Genomic DNA, 17,673 nt, shown 5'->3' with positions numbered 1-17,673 from the left:
TTTACTTTACTTAACTTTACTTTAATTACTTTACTTTATTTTATTTTACTTTACTTTACTTTACTTTACTTTACTTTACTTTACTTTACTTTACTTTACTTTACTTTACTTCACTTTAGCATTCTGTAAACAATTGCATTAGTTGCCTATGCTGTTCTTAGATACTAAAACATAGAATAGCTACATAGATACCATAGATTAGTAATTATACTATAATATGTAATCTGTTTTCAGAGCCTCATTATGTGTTAATTACATTTTAATAGGAGCTGTACATCAGTCTCATGACTGTCCTGACCGTGCTGCCAGTCAATCTGGTACTTCTGCAGTTGTTCCGCATGGAGGCGCCACTGTCCGTTAACACTCGGGAGATGTCCATCCGCCCGTCCAAGAAAGGTATGAAAATGGAGCAGTAATAGCAAAACTATAAAATGTGGATTAATTTTCATCATGTGAACGCTCGTTTGTGTTTTTACTTTCAAAATCTAGTGTTATTGTATGTATCTTACTTGTCATTATAAACGAGCCAAGTGACAGGTTTTTTAGAAAGATTATAATTTTTTTTTCGCAGCTTGACTTCTGAAAACTGCTGGCACGTGAACATGGGAAATATACATGTGAGGAGAGCAGCTGTTGTAACAATAGAATAACTCTAATACTGTTGACTATAACATTATGTAAATTTAAGTTATAGAGCCAGTTACGTAGTTAACAGTATCCCTTTCCATCGTCTTCTAAACATATATGTTGACTATTAGGGTATTTGAAGAAAACATTCCACCTGGCCAAGTACATGGCGTGGGTGACCGTGTTCCTGGTGTCCACCAGTTCTACGTTCTTCGTCCTCCTGTACAGTATGGACTGGGGGAAGGAGAAAAGTGACGCCTGGATGAAGGCCTTTGTTCTGTCCTTCATGGGGTCCAGTTGTGTCATGGACACTCTCCAGGTGACACGTACTTAAGATAATAACATAGTACGGACAATCTTGAGGCTTTTGATGAAGAACGGGCCTCTTGTTACAATATTATTTTTTTTAATTTTTTTTTATTTCATCTTATTTTTTATTTTATGAACATTTATGGAAGGATTAGCATAACAGGTGACTATCACCTCTTCAAGATGTCAAACCTAAGACCAGACTGTAAGGTTGGAACCACTCACACCGGGAAGGTCCCCTACTCTTTTCGATAAGTGCTTGGGTTCTTTTAACGTGCGTGGGGGTGTGGCTCTCCCAAACACGGGACCTACATTTAACGTTCTATCCGAGGGACGTCCCTAACCGAAGTTAGGTACTTATTCACACCTGGTTGAAGTGAGAAAAGTCGTGTAAAGTGCCTTTCCCAAAGGCACAAGATCAGTGACACCGGGTAGGATTTGAACCGTGGCCTCTTCGGCCTGGGCCGAACAGGCTCAATTGAAAAATTAAAAAAGATCGAAAAAACTTTAAAAAATGAACAAGACGATATCCATGCAAGCACAAGAGATAAATATTTTACTCCATTCCCCGTAGATCTTTGTCCTTGCTGTGGGTCTGGCTGCCATCTTTAGCCTCCCGTTCTTCACCAAGCCGCCAGTTATTCTGAAGGAAGACCTGCAGCTGAACCTGTGGAACTCGAAAGGTTAGAAGTTTAAGACGTTAACTTTAAACCCCGGTGGCTGATTTCTCTCAATATGTTGTCTGAACTTTTAATGCTTCTTGTTTTCTACAGGCAAAAATTCATTATACTTTCATGTATTACACTGATATGACGTAACACCTTATTGTATTGAATACAATGCAAATTATGTCAGAAAGTTTCATCAACTTCAATATTGTGTATGTTATGTTTTTTTTTTATTGTGCCAAATTTTTGTAAAATTATACCTTTTCCTCTACAGCACCGAAGAAGGTCTATCCACCTGCCAAGCCTGATGTGAAATCGGCTAGGAAGAAGAAGGAACTGAATAAGAAGTCAGCTTCTGCACTGAAGGAGTTTCTTCTCTTGCTTCTCTTCGTGGTGCTCCTCTTCTACATCGCCCAGGCGGATAAAGACCAACATGCCTTTTATGAGACACAGTCCTTGTCGAACAACATTCTGCAAGAATATGACACGGTAAGTAAAGGATGTAAGGAAAAGTGTTCACCTACGCATAGGCCTTTACATGTTCAAGCTAAGTAGCATACATAGTCCAGTAATTTAAAAATTGTCAAGAGTTGGAAACCTGGCTGTTGTTGAAGGGCACTGAACTGGTTTTAGAGAATTTTCACTTTCTTTAATATTTTACTCCTACCTTATAACAATGTACTAATTATAATTATACATTTCGCCACTAGATTAAAACTCCGGACCAGTTTTACGCGTGGACTGAGGACGTCCTGCTGCCGACTCTTTACCCAGCTACCTGGTACAACGGAAGGGACATGAAGTACTTAGACCGACAGTTTGCACACAACACGGGATCTTTCCGCCTCGGTCCTCCACGTCTGACACAAGTTAGGAAACTTCCAGGTACGTCTGAAGACATTTACTTCAGAATCTTCTTCCGTTGTGTTTGAGATATTGGAAATACTGTCTGACATTGAAACTTCTTCTTTTTATTGTGGTCAGATTTTTCTTGTCCACAAATACAATTGAGTACATACTATAGTCAAAAATAAATGTTTATTATGTCCATTACTGCAGGTTCAACGTCTGTCGCTAGCATCGGCTGGAGCGTGTCTGGTAACTGTTGGCGATTTAATGTCACAGACGTGTTCTCTTATCCAAACGGCACACCCGAATGCACAAATCACCATTCATTTGACGTTCCCTTGAATCATGACTCCGCTGTATCATTCTTTGGTGTCTTGAAAGACAACCAGTTTTTCGACAAGTACACAAAATCCGTTACAATCGCCATAAACTTCTACAACCCCAGCCTGAAGCTTTTCAGTGTTGTGAACATGATTATAAATCGTTCCGGAGTAGGGCATCTCGTACCAACAGCAACAATCACTTCATTCAGATTGTTTCAGTACGAAAGTGATGCTGACTATGTCGACTTGTTCATGCACATCCTATTCACACTACTGTTCTTCGTCATATTTTGTAACGAACTGAAAGCAATAGTGAAGAATAGATGGAAATATTTCATGTCGAAATGGAATGCCCTCGGATGCGTTAGCCTGATTGGTACAGCCACAACAATCTCCGTCTTCATCAAGCGATATGTGGTGGCATCGGAAACACTTGCAGTGGTCGCCAAAAGTAACGGTACGTTAACATGTCGATAGTAGTTGGATAACCCTAGACAATCATTTATAGGATTTTTTTACAAACAACTTATTCTGCACTAAAAAAAAACTTAGTTTAATGGAATGTTCGGTATGTTACACATTCATATGATACATTACATTCTTTTATTTGAATTCAATTGTTAATTGTTGACTTTGGTTAAACAAAGACTCTGGTTTATTTACCAGGTGAGCTGGGATTTGAACGCTTTGTTGACCTGCAAACCGCTGCATGGTGGGATGCTTGTTTTAAACACATCTTGGGCCTTGTTGTCTTCATCAATACCATATCCCTACTTCGCGTCGTCCGCTTCAGTCAAACAATCGGCAAACTCCTGGCTCTTCCCGGCATCATGAAGGAGGAACTCTTGTCGTTCTTGGTTGTTGCCGCCATCGCCTTTATCGCCTTCATCAGCTCAGGTAAATATTTAGTGTAGTTTGGTTGAACCTTAAGCAATCCAAAATTGCAATGTTGACTGCAGGATAGAATCCTCGTCGTTAAACTACAAATTTTCTTCAGAATTTGTTCAGTCTCACTGTGTTATGTTTGATGTTAACGCCTAATTTACCTGTGTCTGATTTTAGCACACCTCATATTCGGAAGCCACATGGAATCTTACGCAGACCTGTACCACACAACGTTTGCACTCTTCGAGATGATGCTTGGCAGGTAAGTTTTACTAAGATGTATGTAATGATAATTTCATAACAAAACACATTGTATAACACCTAAGCAGGCGGTTCTATGAAGGGCATTGTCATGCAATAAATCCCTGTATTTTATGATTCTAGGTTCTTCGCCCAAGACATGTTGGACTCCAACCCTCTCACCGGGCCGATCTTCTTCTCTTCCTTCATGATCTGCATCTTCATCCTCCTGATGAACTTCCTCATGACCATCGTCTGTGACGCCATTTCCGCCGACGTGGACGTCAGCCATGACCAAGAGCTTGGAGAGTACATCTGGAGGAGCTTCCGGGCCATGTTAGGGTTTCACAGCACGCCGGATAAGGAGAATAAACCAGGTAAGTTCAAAACCCATAAGTGGAAATATTGCACAGCCCTGTCAATCAAATGAAACCCAATCTTTTGGTGTTGAGGCCCAAAAATATTAAGCCTCCATTCAAGTGCCAACCAAAACAATACATCCAATTCATCAACTAAAACTTCTTACATCTCTTACATTTAAAATGAGTACAAAATCATGAAAAAAACTTTGAAATATTCTAAATCATGTTTATTACAAAAATGAAATTTTAAGATTCCTACAGTGATTGACTAATGCTAAACATGTTCTTAACTCTTGTAAAGGTGAACTGAATTTGAAAGGACTGGAGGCCAACATAGTCATCATTCAGGAGAAACTTGATGAAGGTCTGGACATCTGTAACTCCATCCTGCCTTCACGGAAGCAGGTGACGTCTGACAAAATCACCCGGGAAGATGAGAAATTATCAATAATTGTCGACGAAAGTCACCAAAGTACCACTGTCATTCGAAATGATAACCACAACATCCAAAAACCAACTGGTACTAATGTAGATACTTTTGATATTGACACTGAAATCCAAATCCTGGAGCAAGAATTTGAGGAAGAGAAAAACAGGAAAAAAATAACAGAGCATCACCTATTAACTGAGATAAGGGTGCAGACCAAGCAAATTGAGGACATCCTTGTTAGGGTAAATCGTGCTACAACTAAACCGACTGTGCAAAAGGTACCCCGGTGTATCCAGGTTGCAGCAGCTCCAACTGAGAAGCGAAATGTGTCAGGTGACACACAGAATGGAAAACAGCAGCCTGCAGGAAACACGTGGATCTCCGATCTAAAGCTCACCGCTGAAGACAAGGCTGTACTCCTTAGTGACGAGGTGCTGACAGACAAACACATCCATGCCGCACAGATGTTACTCCGCCGTCAGTATCCGGGATTGGGAGGACTACAAGATACGACAGTAGGAGCGTCTTCGTACGGATACACACGGGTCTCCGGAGAAGGTCTACAGATTCACCACACCGGCCAATTCCACTGGGTACTCTCGTCCTCCATAGGTGGACATGTCAGTGTTTATAACAGTATCCCCGGTAGGATAAATGCATTGTTGGAGAGCCAGTTGAGGCAGTGCTACGCACCAGTCTCCAACATGGCCACCGATGTACTGACTGTCAAAGTACCATGTGTGCAGCTGCAGGAAAGCGGGAGTACATGCGGACTGTTTGCCATAGCGTGGGCTGTAGACATCGCGATGGGGACGGATGTGACCCAGGTCAGGTACAACGAGAGCAAGATGAGAGCCCATCTCCTGGACTGTTTCGAACGCGGTCACCTGTCTCCCTTCCCGCGGGTCCGTCAGGTCACCAGGCGGCGAGCCAGTGCGGTTCACCGGATCAGTTTGGCTTGCCGCTGCGGACAAAGTCGCCCGTCTACAAAGCTTGGAGGACGGGTGAAGTGTAGGAAGTGTCACCTGCCGCTATGCTAGGAAGAGTAAATGTATGCCGCAAAAGTCAACTTATAATGCAACATCTATTCACAAAGGAAAAAAAAGCCCAAGATGCCGTGTACTTGTCAGGTGATAAGAAGCAGCAGTCATATAACTACACTGAAAAAAAAATATACCAAAACGACTACTGAAATTGGCATGTAGCTGTCTATTTGTTGCATATATCATTTATTGATATTTAAAGTTGTACCATATGAAGGAAATATACACGTATGAAAGTTCGGATTTGTAAGTAGTTATTAATTTGATAATTAAAACTAATATTTGTATTTTCTTTACAAAACAAAGTGGGCATGTTTTGATCCTTTATCGATTATATACATACCTTTCATGTACTGTGACGTGTCATTTTTACTAGAAAATAGATAATTTATGCTAAATTTGTATAAAAAAAATTCCAGAGTAGCATGGTGTGTTTTGTGATATGTACTAGAATGTGTATGATATCAACTTAGTTTCATGATTATATAGTAAGCTGATATGATGTATGACATATTGATTATTTGACTAATTATTCCAATTGCACGCAACTCATTCAGTATCTTTATAGGTCTACTACTACTTTATTGTACTTTGTGTAACGGCAAACCTTTTAATTGTATCTTAAAGATAAATTTGAGTGCGGAACTATTTGTATACTTTTTTTCTGTTTCAATAAATGAAGAAGTAAAAAGAAACAAGTGTTCGGCGATCTAATGCCTCCACGAAATCTTATACATAGTGATGACGATCCTGCTCATTAGCAACATTTCATGTACATGTATAGGTATTTACATGGCCCTTACCTAGTAACACACAACACACTGGTGAAATTCTTCTAATTTGCAATGGACATGGTATAATGTTAGTTATAGAGTTTAAGCTTGTTCCAACACAAGGAAAAAACTTACCATAAAATTTTGGTTGATCCCGTCAACCTTCGTCAGATGTGTGATGCAATCTCTGACTTTCCGGAAGTCGGAAGCGTGATGACGTCAGGAGTGCATCAAAAGTGGCGGGAAGACGGAATCTGCCACAATCACTGTTCAGAGAGGGTTGATGGGCCCTGATGTAAATTGACTCCTTCACGCCTCTCATAAAAATAGTCCTTCTTCATGTACAATATTCGTACCTTATGTAATGTGACTGTGTGGCCCGGGGCCTCTATAGGTGTACTACATATTTTAATGAAAAAATCAATGTTAACTAGAGTTCATCGATCTTATAACCCTATTAAATGTTCAGTGCTTCTATACATCTTATGCATTTACACCTGTAAATGGCTTACATTTACAATCCTGATCATTCGGAAACATTTCAATGTATACAACACACTGTATCCTTAACATTTAGCATGGAAAAGATATGATATTGTTCGTTATATTCAAGCTAAGGACTATTTTTTTGGTTTTATACACAACAAGAATTCCACAATCTCATACCTTCGCCAAAGCATGTAATTATCCCTGTCCCAGCAGTTAGAGGTAGCAAGGTATTTTCACCCCACAGACACCGATGTCCTGGAGCTATACATGTACATGTAGAGAGAGAGAGAGAGAGAGAGAGAGAGAGAGAGAGAGACTGGTTTATTTGTGCCTTACAAGAAGTACACATAAAAGCCTGTAAGCAGCCATATTTGGCTTAATTGGGAAGGCTTTAAAATACAACACAAAATGCGCATATAGATTAGCTATTTGATAAAGATCCTTTACAATTAATAAAAACCTATTCGTTACATATCTAGTTTACATTAAAATTTACCACACGTTAAAGATACAATAATGCAATATGAAAACAGCTGATTGAATGTTTCTTTCAAATTAAAATTACAGAAATAAGCCAAAGTTATAATATGCAGGGCTGTATATGTGAAACTGATGCAGTGAATCATTTTTCACCATTCAATAGCTTAACACAGTACGGCAGAGTAGTGTTCAAGAAACGGGACGTTCTGCACCCAAACTCGCTTATGTCATGCGAATTTCTGAGGTTTCTGCCATGTACATCAACCCGGCGTAAGGATAGCCAAGAGTACAATCTTTTTAAACATCTTTTAGAGGAGCAAGTAATTATACAATGATTGTTACTACTCTAATGTTAGAAGGACCTCTCTATATATATGGACAGGCAACAACTCTCTTTATATGCACAGGTACTGCGTACATACTGTAACACATTAAACACCCTGGACAGGAATGTGTGGTATAGAACTTTGTACCTCTACCCCGAGTTGTTAAATTTCCCTGTCAATCTACGTTTAAAGTGTTAGAAATAAAAGATTAAAGGAATAACAAGTAAAATCTGAGGTTTTATACCTCCGGGTTGTTTATCGTATTCTTTCATATATTATTTGTTATATATTGTTTGTTGATGGAGTTAAATTTGGTGAGTTAGATTTAGTTTTCCAGGCAGGTTGTGTTAAATGTTGGATATAAATTATGGCACACGTTCAGTCTCCAGATACCGTCTAGTAGTTTTATTACGAATAACGTACTCACCAGTACCCATCATAGCTAACCCTGTATAACAATTGTAACACCGACATCTACACAAAATTTATACAACCCGGTGGGCAAGATATGTAGGATGGATGGCTGAAGATACATAGGGTAAAACAAGGGTTTACAGGTTATGTGGGTTTAATGTAAGTTATGAACGCACGTATGCAAATTTTTCATATATGCATAATCTTGCACATATTTATGAAGTAAATTTGCATATATGGGAAGATACCATGATTCCGTAACCGCGCACGGAAACAATGTTTCTTTGTTTAAAAATATCAGCTAGAACGCTTTTTTCCGCTGTTTTCAGCTGCTCCCTGTCTTTAGTAACTCCTGTCGGTAGAGGGGTACCCAATCGCGGTAGGACTCTAAATGTAATAATCTTCAGGTAAAAATGCTCACAGAGGTGATCGCGTCTTTTGTTCAAAGTCGTCAGGTCTGGAGTACGGCAGGCGTCCGCGTGACACTTGACACCTTGTATCAGGTTCATAGGTTATAGGTTTAGAGGTGAGTCACAGGACAGCGGCGTACGGACCTGTACGTGACTCCTGCTTAAAAAGACATACCTGTCCATACATGTAGTACGACCGTGTAACCTACAAGCTGATAAAGGTAGGTCATTCTAGTTATGCCCTTGTTACCCTGGATGCTAAACTAGTATCGGGCCGTTAGCCGTTTTCCTTCGGCAGCAAGGACCCTTCCCCGCCTATTTAAATACCGCTATGGGGGAGTTGAGTCCGAGGGGTTGGTCCGGCCCTGCCCAAAACTAGTTTGGCATCCAGGGTATGCTCTTGTTCTCAGATCGAATACTATGAACACGTTAAACATGTTATACAGTCATTCTTACATCTGCAACCAAAACTAATGACGGCAATATTGCCATTCATAACAGACCCTATGAAGGAATTCCATGTTTAGGAGCTTGGGCAATTTATGAATGTCGACACTGGTTGTTGTATGATAGGCGGACGTCCCCCCCGTTTCATATTTAGGTCTAGCGTTATATCATGTCGCTTTGTTGCAAGTTATGTTTGCCGGAAAATATACAGCCTGACCTTCGATTACGTGTACCTAGCATGCAGAATAACCCGTTACATATATGCACGAGAAACCAAAATGCTGTTCTAAAGACACGGTACCGTTTGTTTATCCTAATCCAAAATCAACCATAGTCCCCAAAACCGTTAGGTTCAACTATACACCAGTATTGTTTTTTTATTCTAATCCAAAATCAACCACAGTCCCCAAAACCGTTAGGTTCAACTATACACCAGTATTGTTTTTTTTTTTTTTATTATTCTAATCCAAAATCAACCACAGTCCCCAAAACCGTTAGGTTCACCCATACACCTGTATTGTATACGTGACCTACAGGTCAGGAAAAGAAAGCCGTGTATTTGACTTTGGACATACCCATTGTAACGTTAGACTTTGTAACCGCCTTAACTATTTTAAAGTTAGTATCAAAACAAATTACGATGATGACAGACGTCTGGTCAAAGACATTCACCTTGTGTGTTTGCAACGGAAGAACAAATAGAGCATAAAATATATATTATCCTTCTGCGTAGGTGAACATGTTAAACATAAATTCCTTACTAACAAATCGCCCATGTACGTACAGCAGGACTGATGACTTTTTTTACGTAAAGCTGACGGTAAAATACGTATTGTTGTGGGCAGTTACACCATTGCCTTAAGCCAGTCCTGGCTAAATCTGGGATTCGGTTATTCCCCGTCTTGACAAATAGTACAGCGCCGCGCAAAAACCCGGAAGTCAGTCCACCACAATTTACAATTTACACATGGCGCTGGAAGAGGTCATGGGACAAAGGGTAAAACGTTGCTGTTCTTAGATTTGGTTTCTGTTGATTATGCAGCCCTCTGTAACTCAACTTATTATTTGTGTAATTTTTTAACTTAGGCGTTCTAATTATGATTTTCGGGTAACTCAGTCTTTGTTATTTCACCCCATGCTGTAGAATGAAGTGAAATATTGTTTTTCCTCGTGTTTCTTCTCCTCTTTCTTGTTCCTCCTCCTATCATAACAAACAATTTGATGTGTGGTTTGTGTAGTTTTGAATAGAATTAGCGCCGCGGCGTGCACGAGAACGTCGATACTGTAGCGATACACGTCGGGTGGGAGGGGACGTCACGTGCGCTCAAAAATCCAGGCAGTTTGTATCGTAAAATGTTCGTACAAGTTGTAAATATAGCGATCTTGGATTCCGATATATTTAAACATACATCCTAGGGAACAGTTTGATGTATGATTTGTATGAGTTTCAAGTGAAATTAAATTTATCGAAATTGGATTGCGGTAGACTTTATACCTGTTTGTTGGAGTTGGAGGGCTTGGCAATATATGTGTGTGCGTTTGTGTGTCTGTGTGTGTGTGTATATTTGTGTGTATATAGATATAGATAGATAGATAGATAGATAGATAGATAGATAGATAGATAGATAGATAGATAGATAGATAGATAGATAGATAGATAGATAGATAGATAGATGGATAGATGGATATAGATATAGATATATAAAGATAGATATAGATTTAGGTCATATTTCATGTTGGTCATTTCACTATTGTTTCCTTCGTGACAGGTGGCCATTCCTGAGTGACAGTTTTCTATACCTTGCGGTCGGACAACAGCACAATGGGCATTCTTCATGGGGCAACAGTCTTTGTAAGTTGTGGCATCTTGCCAATTGACTGCATATCACAGCAAGACTCAAGAGGCTGAACATTATATGGCACTTTGACCTCATATCTTACAAAAATTATCAACTGATTAGTTGAGGTATTGTAAAAATGTATTTGCTCCTACAACTGTCAAGTATAAAACTCGCTGCCACTAACTACAGTACAGTAGGGGCATCATCACCTGATGATTTTAACAGTGTTTACTATTTGATATAATATTGCTAGGTATAAGAAGAACATTCATTTGGTGTATACTTGTAATACAACCAGTTGTAGCTCTAGGAGCTTTATACAAACACCCTAAAACTGAATCTCCATATACTTTCCAACTAATATGCGAGAGTCGTAATCTTAAGCAAAAATGAAAAAAAAAATGAAATAGAAAAATACAGTTTTTCCTTAATAAACATTGTTTGAGTTATCTATAAAGAAAAATAAAATCACCAACAGCTCCTTACATATATTTTGCTGGTATAATTTCATCAATATCCTTTTCAAAATCGAACACGGTAGTTAGATTTGAAGAGCTGTAGCCTGAAGGAAATAAAAAAAATGCCCCTACTAATAGAATAAATAAAGCACATTTTTCTTTGTTCATTTTCATTTACAATGTACAATATACATGAACTAATTACAGGTCATCATGTCTTTAATGACACCCGTCCATTCGGTGTTGCCTGGCAACCCCCGTGTGATTGACATGACCCACACATTTGACGAAAACACCATCTACTGGCCGACTTTAAGGCAATTCAAGAGGACCGGCGTGTTGAGAAACTACACAGCTGACGGTACCTGGCGCGAGGAGTCTGACATAGAGGGGGCAGAACATGGTGGGACACACCTGGACGCACCTGCGCACTTCAGTAAAAACAAGTGGAGAAGTAAGTGATTAATAAAAACAAATCATTTCTTTGTTGTAACATAAATTACACAATGTCGTTGAAGAGGTTCATCAGTGACGTAAAGTTACAGTTATTAGAATATTTGAATTCTTCAATCAGTAAGCTTTTGAAAGGTATCACTAAATTTCCGATGTCAACTGCACTTTTTGATCGCGGAGTGACCTAGTCTCGCGAGAACAAGCCTTAGGTCTTCCGGGGGAGGGGGCAGAAGATCCACACAAGTCTCGACCTAGTCTCGTGATCTCGTGAGACTAGGTCACTCCGTGATCAAGATGTACAATGGACATCGCAAAATTGGAGGTACGTGTTTTAAGCTGCGAACACATCGGAAATTTTTAGCAGTCCGCAATCCCGTGACTACCGTGATCGTCACATCTGCATGAAAAAAAACGCACATCCATAACATGGACGAAATACATGGCCTGTACCAACATTCTATCAAAAAAGGGATATTGCTAAAATGTTACATAACGTAAGAAAATAACAAACTAGTAAAAATAACAAAAACGCGCATCATCTTGACCATCCTAGCAGACAATGTACCAAACTGCAAACTGCATATTCAGTATCTGATGATGTTTCATTTCATTTATTTCGAAACCTTTTAGCCCTGCAGGGCTAGTCTTCCAAGGCTCAAATACATGGAATACAGGCACTTCGAATTCGTTACATATATACATAGGAAATAGTGCATACGATACAGTGCAAACGTTTAAAAAGACAAAAATACACCAAACATTTAAAGGAACGCACAAATGAATACTGACAATTTAAAAACTAGAGGTCGGCTTCATGTGACACTGTTTACTATGGCTTTCTTAAACTTGAGAAGGTTACTCAGTGTCTTGACATGATAAGGTAGGTCGTTCCACAACGATATTGCACGATACAGGAATGAGCGCTTCATACTGTTCGTCTTAGGTTTGGGTAATCTAAAGTTGTACTGTGCAGAAGATCTGGTATTGTGAATGTGAGATACATGAACAGGCACAAGGGAGTTGTATATATACTGTGGTTCATGACTATTGACAATCTTAAAGAACATAACCAGTGTGCTAGAGGAGAATCTCTCACTCACAGTCAGCCAACCGAGATCAATATGCATCTGCCTAGTAGGTGTATCAGGAGCACATTTCAATAATAATCTACAAGCCCTATTCTGAACTACTTGCAGTTTGCGCATGTTAGAGACTGACATGCTAGCTAAAACTGGTGCACAATACTGTACCACTGACAAAACCAGTGCACAAACAACAACCTTACAAACTGCAAAACGCATCGCCCACATGTGTCTTCTCCATAAGGCGATGTTTCTAGATTGTTTTGAGGCAATGTGAGTGACCTGTAAATTCCAGGTGAGCGACCGATCCATATGTAGCCCAAGCAAAACTGTCTCCCTCACTTCCTGAACCTTCTCATCACCGATAGCAAGATCTAGTGAATTGTCAGGTGTATTAGCAAGCCTACGTGGGGTTCCGAATAGCATGCATTTGGTTTTAAGAATATTTAACACAAGTTTATTCATGCAAACCCAGTCTGATAAACTTACAAGGTCGGATTGCAAACCAACAGTGATGTCACTTATAGTCTTACCGGCTTTGTAGATAGATGTATCGTCTGCGTACATTTCAGGTGTACTGCTTAACACAGACAAAGGTAGGTCATTCGTAAACAGTGTAAAAATAAGCGGGCCTAAACAACTTCCCTGAGGGACACCACACTGAAGTACAGAGGGTTCAGAGAAATGACCATTGATATAAACAACCTGTGATCTAGTCTTGAGATAACTCGTCATCCATGACATAGCGTTTGAAGAAAAGCCATATGATTTAAGCTTGGCCAACAGAATATCGTGGTCAACAAGGTCAAATGCGGCACTAAAATCCACAAACACTGCACCCACCAACTCGCCCCTGTCAAAAGCATTGAGCCAATCCGCCTGCCACAGATTAAAAGGATTACATATATAAAAGTACTAGTATATAAAACACTGTCATTATGGAATTTTCTCCTTAATCATAAAAAATTAAGTTCTCATTTGCATAATTTGCATTTAATTATATACAACTCTCTATCAACACACCAAAAATTATGAAAATACGTTTTTCCTATCTGGACTTATTGGCTTTTAAAGATTTCTCAAGAAAGTCCCATGCATTTCCAGAACAAGCGGCTAGGGGGACCAAACCCACACCACTTATTCCTGCCAGGAACAGCTATTTGTCACTAAGAAGTCAAGACCATAACTTGTTCTGGACAAACAATACAAAAACCGGAAGTTCTGCTGCAGTACCAAGGTCATCCACCAGGAGGCCCATATTTGACCTTGACCTTTGTCTTCCTAAGACTTACCCAGCATACCAAATATCATCACAATCCATGAAGGCGTTCTGAAGTTATGCTGACTACAAATGTGCGGAAACACAAACACACACACACACACACACAGACAGGAAGACAGACACACACACACACACAGACGCACAGATAGACACACAGACACGCCAAAACAATGCCTCCATTTTACATAATACACAATTTAAACGATGTTTTCATCCAGGTCATGATATTCCCGTGGAGCGGCTGATGGGACCAGCGGCTGTAGTTGACGTGTCTCCAAAGGCGGCTGCTGATGCGGACTATCTGGTTACTGCAGAAGACTTTCAGCTGTGGGAGGAGAAACACGGCAAAATCCCAGATGGATGCCTTCTCTTCAGTAAGTTAATCATTTATATCACTCGATATGGAAACACTTGACATTGAGGAGCACTTTATGGGAATTAATATTTATATATGTATGATTAAGGGAGTTATGTAACTGGCCATTTTTGAATGAGTGTCTGAACTGAAATATATTGTATTTTACTCCTGAGCAAATAATAGCTTTTCTACCTTACAACCAATTTACCTACCTACTACCTAGTTACATACAATAATTTGAACAATATGTAAACGGCTGGTTTACACCTTTAACTAACACTTAAAAAACGCAGAGTGGTGTGTATGGGCATCATGCATTCTTAGCTTACCACAAAAAGAACTACTAATGTCCAGCAGTAAAATCTAGAATGCAGAAGATGGCAGTATAGCCCAATGTGCACCCATTTTTAAATTTATGAAGCAATGATCCCAATATACCATTTGGAAAATTCTGCAAACATTTAGCTGCTCGAAATTCATACTTAATAAGGATATTTCCTAACAGTTAATTTGAATGTTTCTGCAATATCGAAGTTAAATGTTTAATTTCAAATGTTTAATTCCATGAGCATACTGAGCTGTTTCTATTAAAATCAATAAAAACCGTTTTAATTATTTGTTTAAGAAGCTATTTGAAACGGACTGGTATGGATAAGCGTCCCTAATATGTACAGTGAAAAATAACAGGTAAAGTAAAGATACTTTCGAAATAATCTCTTGCAGTAAAAACTGGATGGGGCAGGTTTTGGCCCAATAAACTCCTGTACCTTGGTACAGACTCAAGGAACTCGTCATTGCTGCACTTCCCCGGACTACACCCAGATGGCGCTCGGTGGCTGGTACAGAACCGTGGGATGCACGCTGTTGGGATCGACACGGCCTCTATCGACTACGGACAGTCTAAAGTATGAGTACAAATCTGATTCAATCGTCCAAAGCAGTTTCAAAATTACCGCCATTTACTAATATGGCATTATAATGGTTTATGAATTCGCGATCTTTATTTAAATCTTTCTGATCTATAAATGCTCGTCTCCTTTTCAACTTAATCGCATGCCTATACAATTTACTCATTAGCATGCAAATTTAAATATGAACATTTCCCTAAAACCTTTATCATATGAACTATTTGATTCGTCTTCAGATTACTACTAGTATCTTCGTAGCAAAGATCAGGACACATTATCAGGACACAGGATATTCACATTATTTGGCACTATCTAAATTGTGTAAAATGGAACTGGGCTTTAAAAATTTTTTTAGACGAAATGTACACTTCTGACTATAATCTTAAAACCAAATGACCCAAAGAACACTTTTATATAATACGGAACAGCATTTTAGGACATGTGTAACCGAAGAGAACTACATGTGCGTTTCGACCAACAATTGTTAAGAACTTATGGGTTTAAGTCACGTAATAATAAAAACACCACCACCGACATGATGATGATGATAAAAAATGGATGCAATCGTTGATGTGGAACAGTCCAGTTTTAAATGGGGGAAAATGGACTGAAGTACGCAAAATTTGCTCTAGAGCAAATTTTGGCCTAGCTAGTTTGGGTTTTTACATTCCCGAAATGCTAAATAACTAAATATACGTCCTGTTTTACTTTGCCGACTCTAAATGTTCTCTTACAGTTAAGACCGGATGGGGTAAGTTTTGGCCCGATGAGCTCCTGTACCTTGGTACAAACACAAGGAACACGTCATTACTGCACTTCCCCGGACTACACCCAGATGGCGCTCGGTGGCTGGTACAGAACCGGGGGATGCACGCTGTTGGGATCGACACGGCCTCTATCGACTACGGACAGTCTACGGTAAGGACAGAACAATGATATTGATAATAATGCTAATGACCTAATGCATAAAAGATCAAGATACAAATTGTTGTGCAGTGTCATTCAGTTTTCATCAACTAGATAGTTTCTTGTCTTTAGGCCACGCTTGATCAATTTTATGTATGACATCCTCTGAAGACCCACGAAGTAATGCTTGTGTGCCATCCTCCGTAGTTAAAAATCGGGTGGCCTTTGTTTGAGAATATACGTTAATTAATTGAATATCCATTTAGTTACCCAAGTTTCGCGTGAATGTTTTTGAAACCCCAGGTGTATGAGGCGCATCAGGCCCTGTTTGGAAACAATATCCCAGTGTTTGAGAACGTGGCCAATTTGGACCAGCTCCCGGCAGTGGGGTCTGTGGTGTTCGCCTTGCCGATGAAGATTGGAGGCGGCAGCGGAGGACCTGCCAGGATCGTAGGATTTGTGAACAAACACGAATATTCCCCACCCCATGTTGATCTGTAAATATTATCTTTACTGTCACAATCAAATTTTATAATAGGAATTTTCCTTTCCTTGCCATGCTTACGTTTTGGTGCATCAGACATCTTCCTTGGAGCTTCTGGCTGGAGTTCTGCTTCTCGCCGTTTTTTTTTTAAATCTCTACATGTCCTATGTAGTATATGTAAACAGGATAGGAGAATTAAAGAAGCAGGCTAGATAATGTAGTCGATTCCAGTGATAAACCGGGACGAGGGGAGGTATAAGCTAAGTCACGTTTAGGATTGTGTTTTTTAACAGCAAAAGCGCCACTACATATAACGGCGAGGAGTAGAATTCCAGTCCGCAAAATTGTTTTTCAGAGACATTCGTGTTGTACGTATGTATTTTAATGTTATGGAATGTGAACTCATCAGGTCTACAAGGCACATCACCTTTGTGTTTTATGTTCTAACCGTTACTCTGGTATACCTTTCATTCAGCCTCACACACTATAGTTATTCCATCAGATATGTTTTTTTTATGGGTTCACCACACCACGAAGTGGTGGTGAACCCATATTGCTTTTTCTGATGTTTCTTCTCCTCCTTCTCCTTCTCCTCCTTCTCCTGCCATTTTTTAAATGGATTCAGCTTCTTCATTTTAGGGCCCAAGGTCCTGAAATTTGGTATGGAGGTACAGTGGGCAAATACCCCTAGGCGTTTTTTAAATTATTGTGATACAGGCTTTTAGAATGGTTTTATTTGAGTTTTTTGGCTGTGTTATAGCAAATGTATTACTGTGTTAGTGTGCCTTCTTTACCACGTTTGGGCATGAGTCATCACAATGGAATG

General features: G+C 39.5%; 2 protein-coding genes across 2 annotated transcripts in view; both read left to right on the top strand.

Annotated features, from left to right (window-relative positions):
• LOC109472030 overlaps positions 1-5,733 on the top strand; it is a 10,392-nt gene extending 4,659 nt beyond the window's left edge. Inside the window, exons 6-13 of the mRNA XM_019771600.1 lie at positions 267-396; positions 1,879-2,093; positions 2,315-2,489; positions 2,664-2,944; positions 3,448-3,673; positions 3,839-3,923; positions 4,046-4,278; positions 4,565-5,733. Coding sequence (XP_019627159.1) covers positions 267-396; positions 1,879-2,093; positions 2,315-2,489; positions 2,664-2,944; positions 3,448-3,673; positions 3,839-3,923; positions 4,046-4,278; positions 4,565-5,733 — 2,514 coding nt within the window. The remainder of the gene's footprint in view (positions 1-266; positions 397-1,878; positions 2,094-2,314; positions 2,490-2,663; positions 2,945-3,447; positions 3,674-3,838; positions 3,924-4,045; positions 4,279-4,564) is intronic.
• A 3,010-nt stretch (positions 5,734-8,743) lies between these two features.
• Positions 8,744-17,127, top strand: LOC109472038 (kynurenine formamidase-like). The gene is made up of 6 exons (XM_019771614.1): positions 8,744-8,849; positions 10,845-10,927; positions 11,582-11,828; positions 14,410-14,565; positions 16,194-16,375; positions 16,667-17,127. Exons 2-6 carry the CDS (start codon positions 10,898-10,900, stop codon positions 16,862-16,864), a joined length of 813 nt encoding a protein of 270 aa, XP_019627173.1. The 5' UTR covers positions 8,744-8,849; positions 10,845-10,897; the 3' UTR covers positions 16,865-17,127.
• Positions 17,128-17,673: the final 546 nt, after the last annotated feature.

The sequence above is a fragment of the Branchiostoma belcheri genome, unplaced genomic scaffold (genome assembly GCF_001625305.1).
Source record: "Branchiostoma belcheri isolate BF01 breed outbred unplaced genomic scaffold, Haploidv18h27 scaffold262, whole genome shotgun sequence".
Classification (NCBI taxonomy): domain Eukaryota; kingdom Metazoa; phylum Chordata; class Leptocardii; order Amphioxiformes; family Branchiostomatidae; genus Branchiostoma; species Branchiostoma belcheri.
The sequence above is the reverse complement of the archived record's forward strand: the minus strand, read 5'-3'. Positions and strand labels throughout refer to the sequence as shown.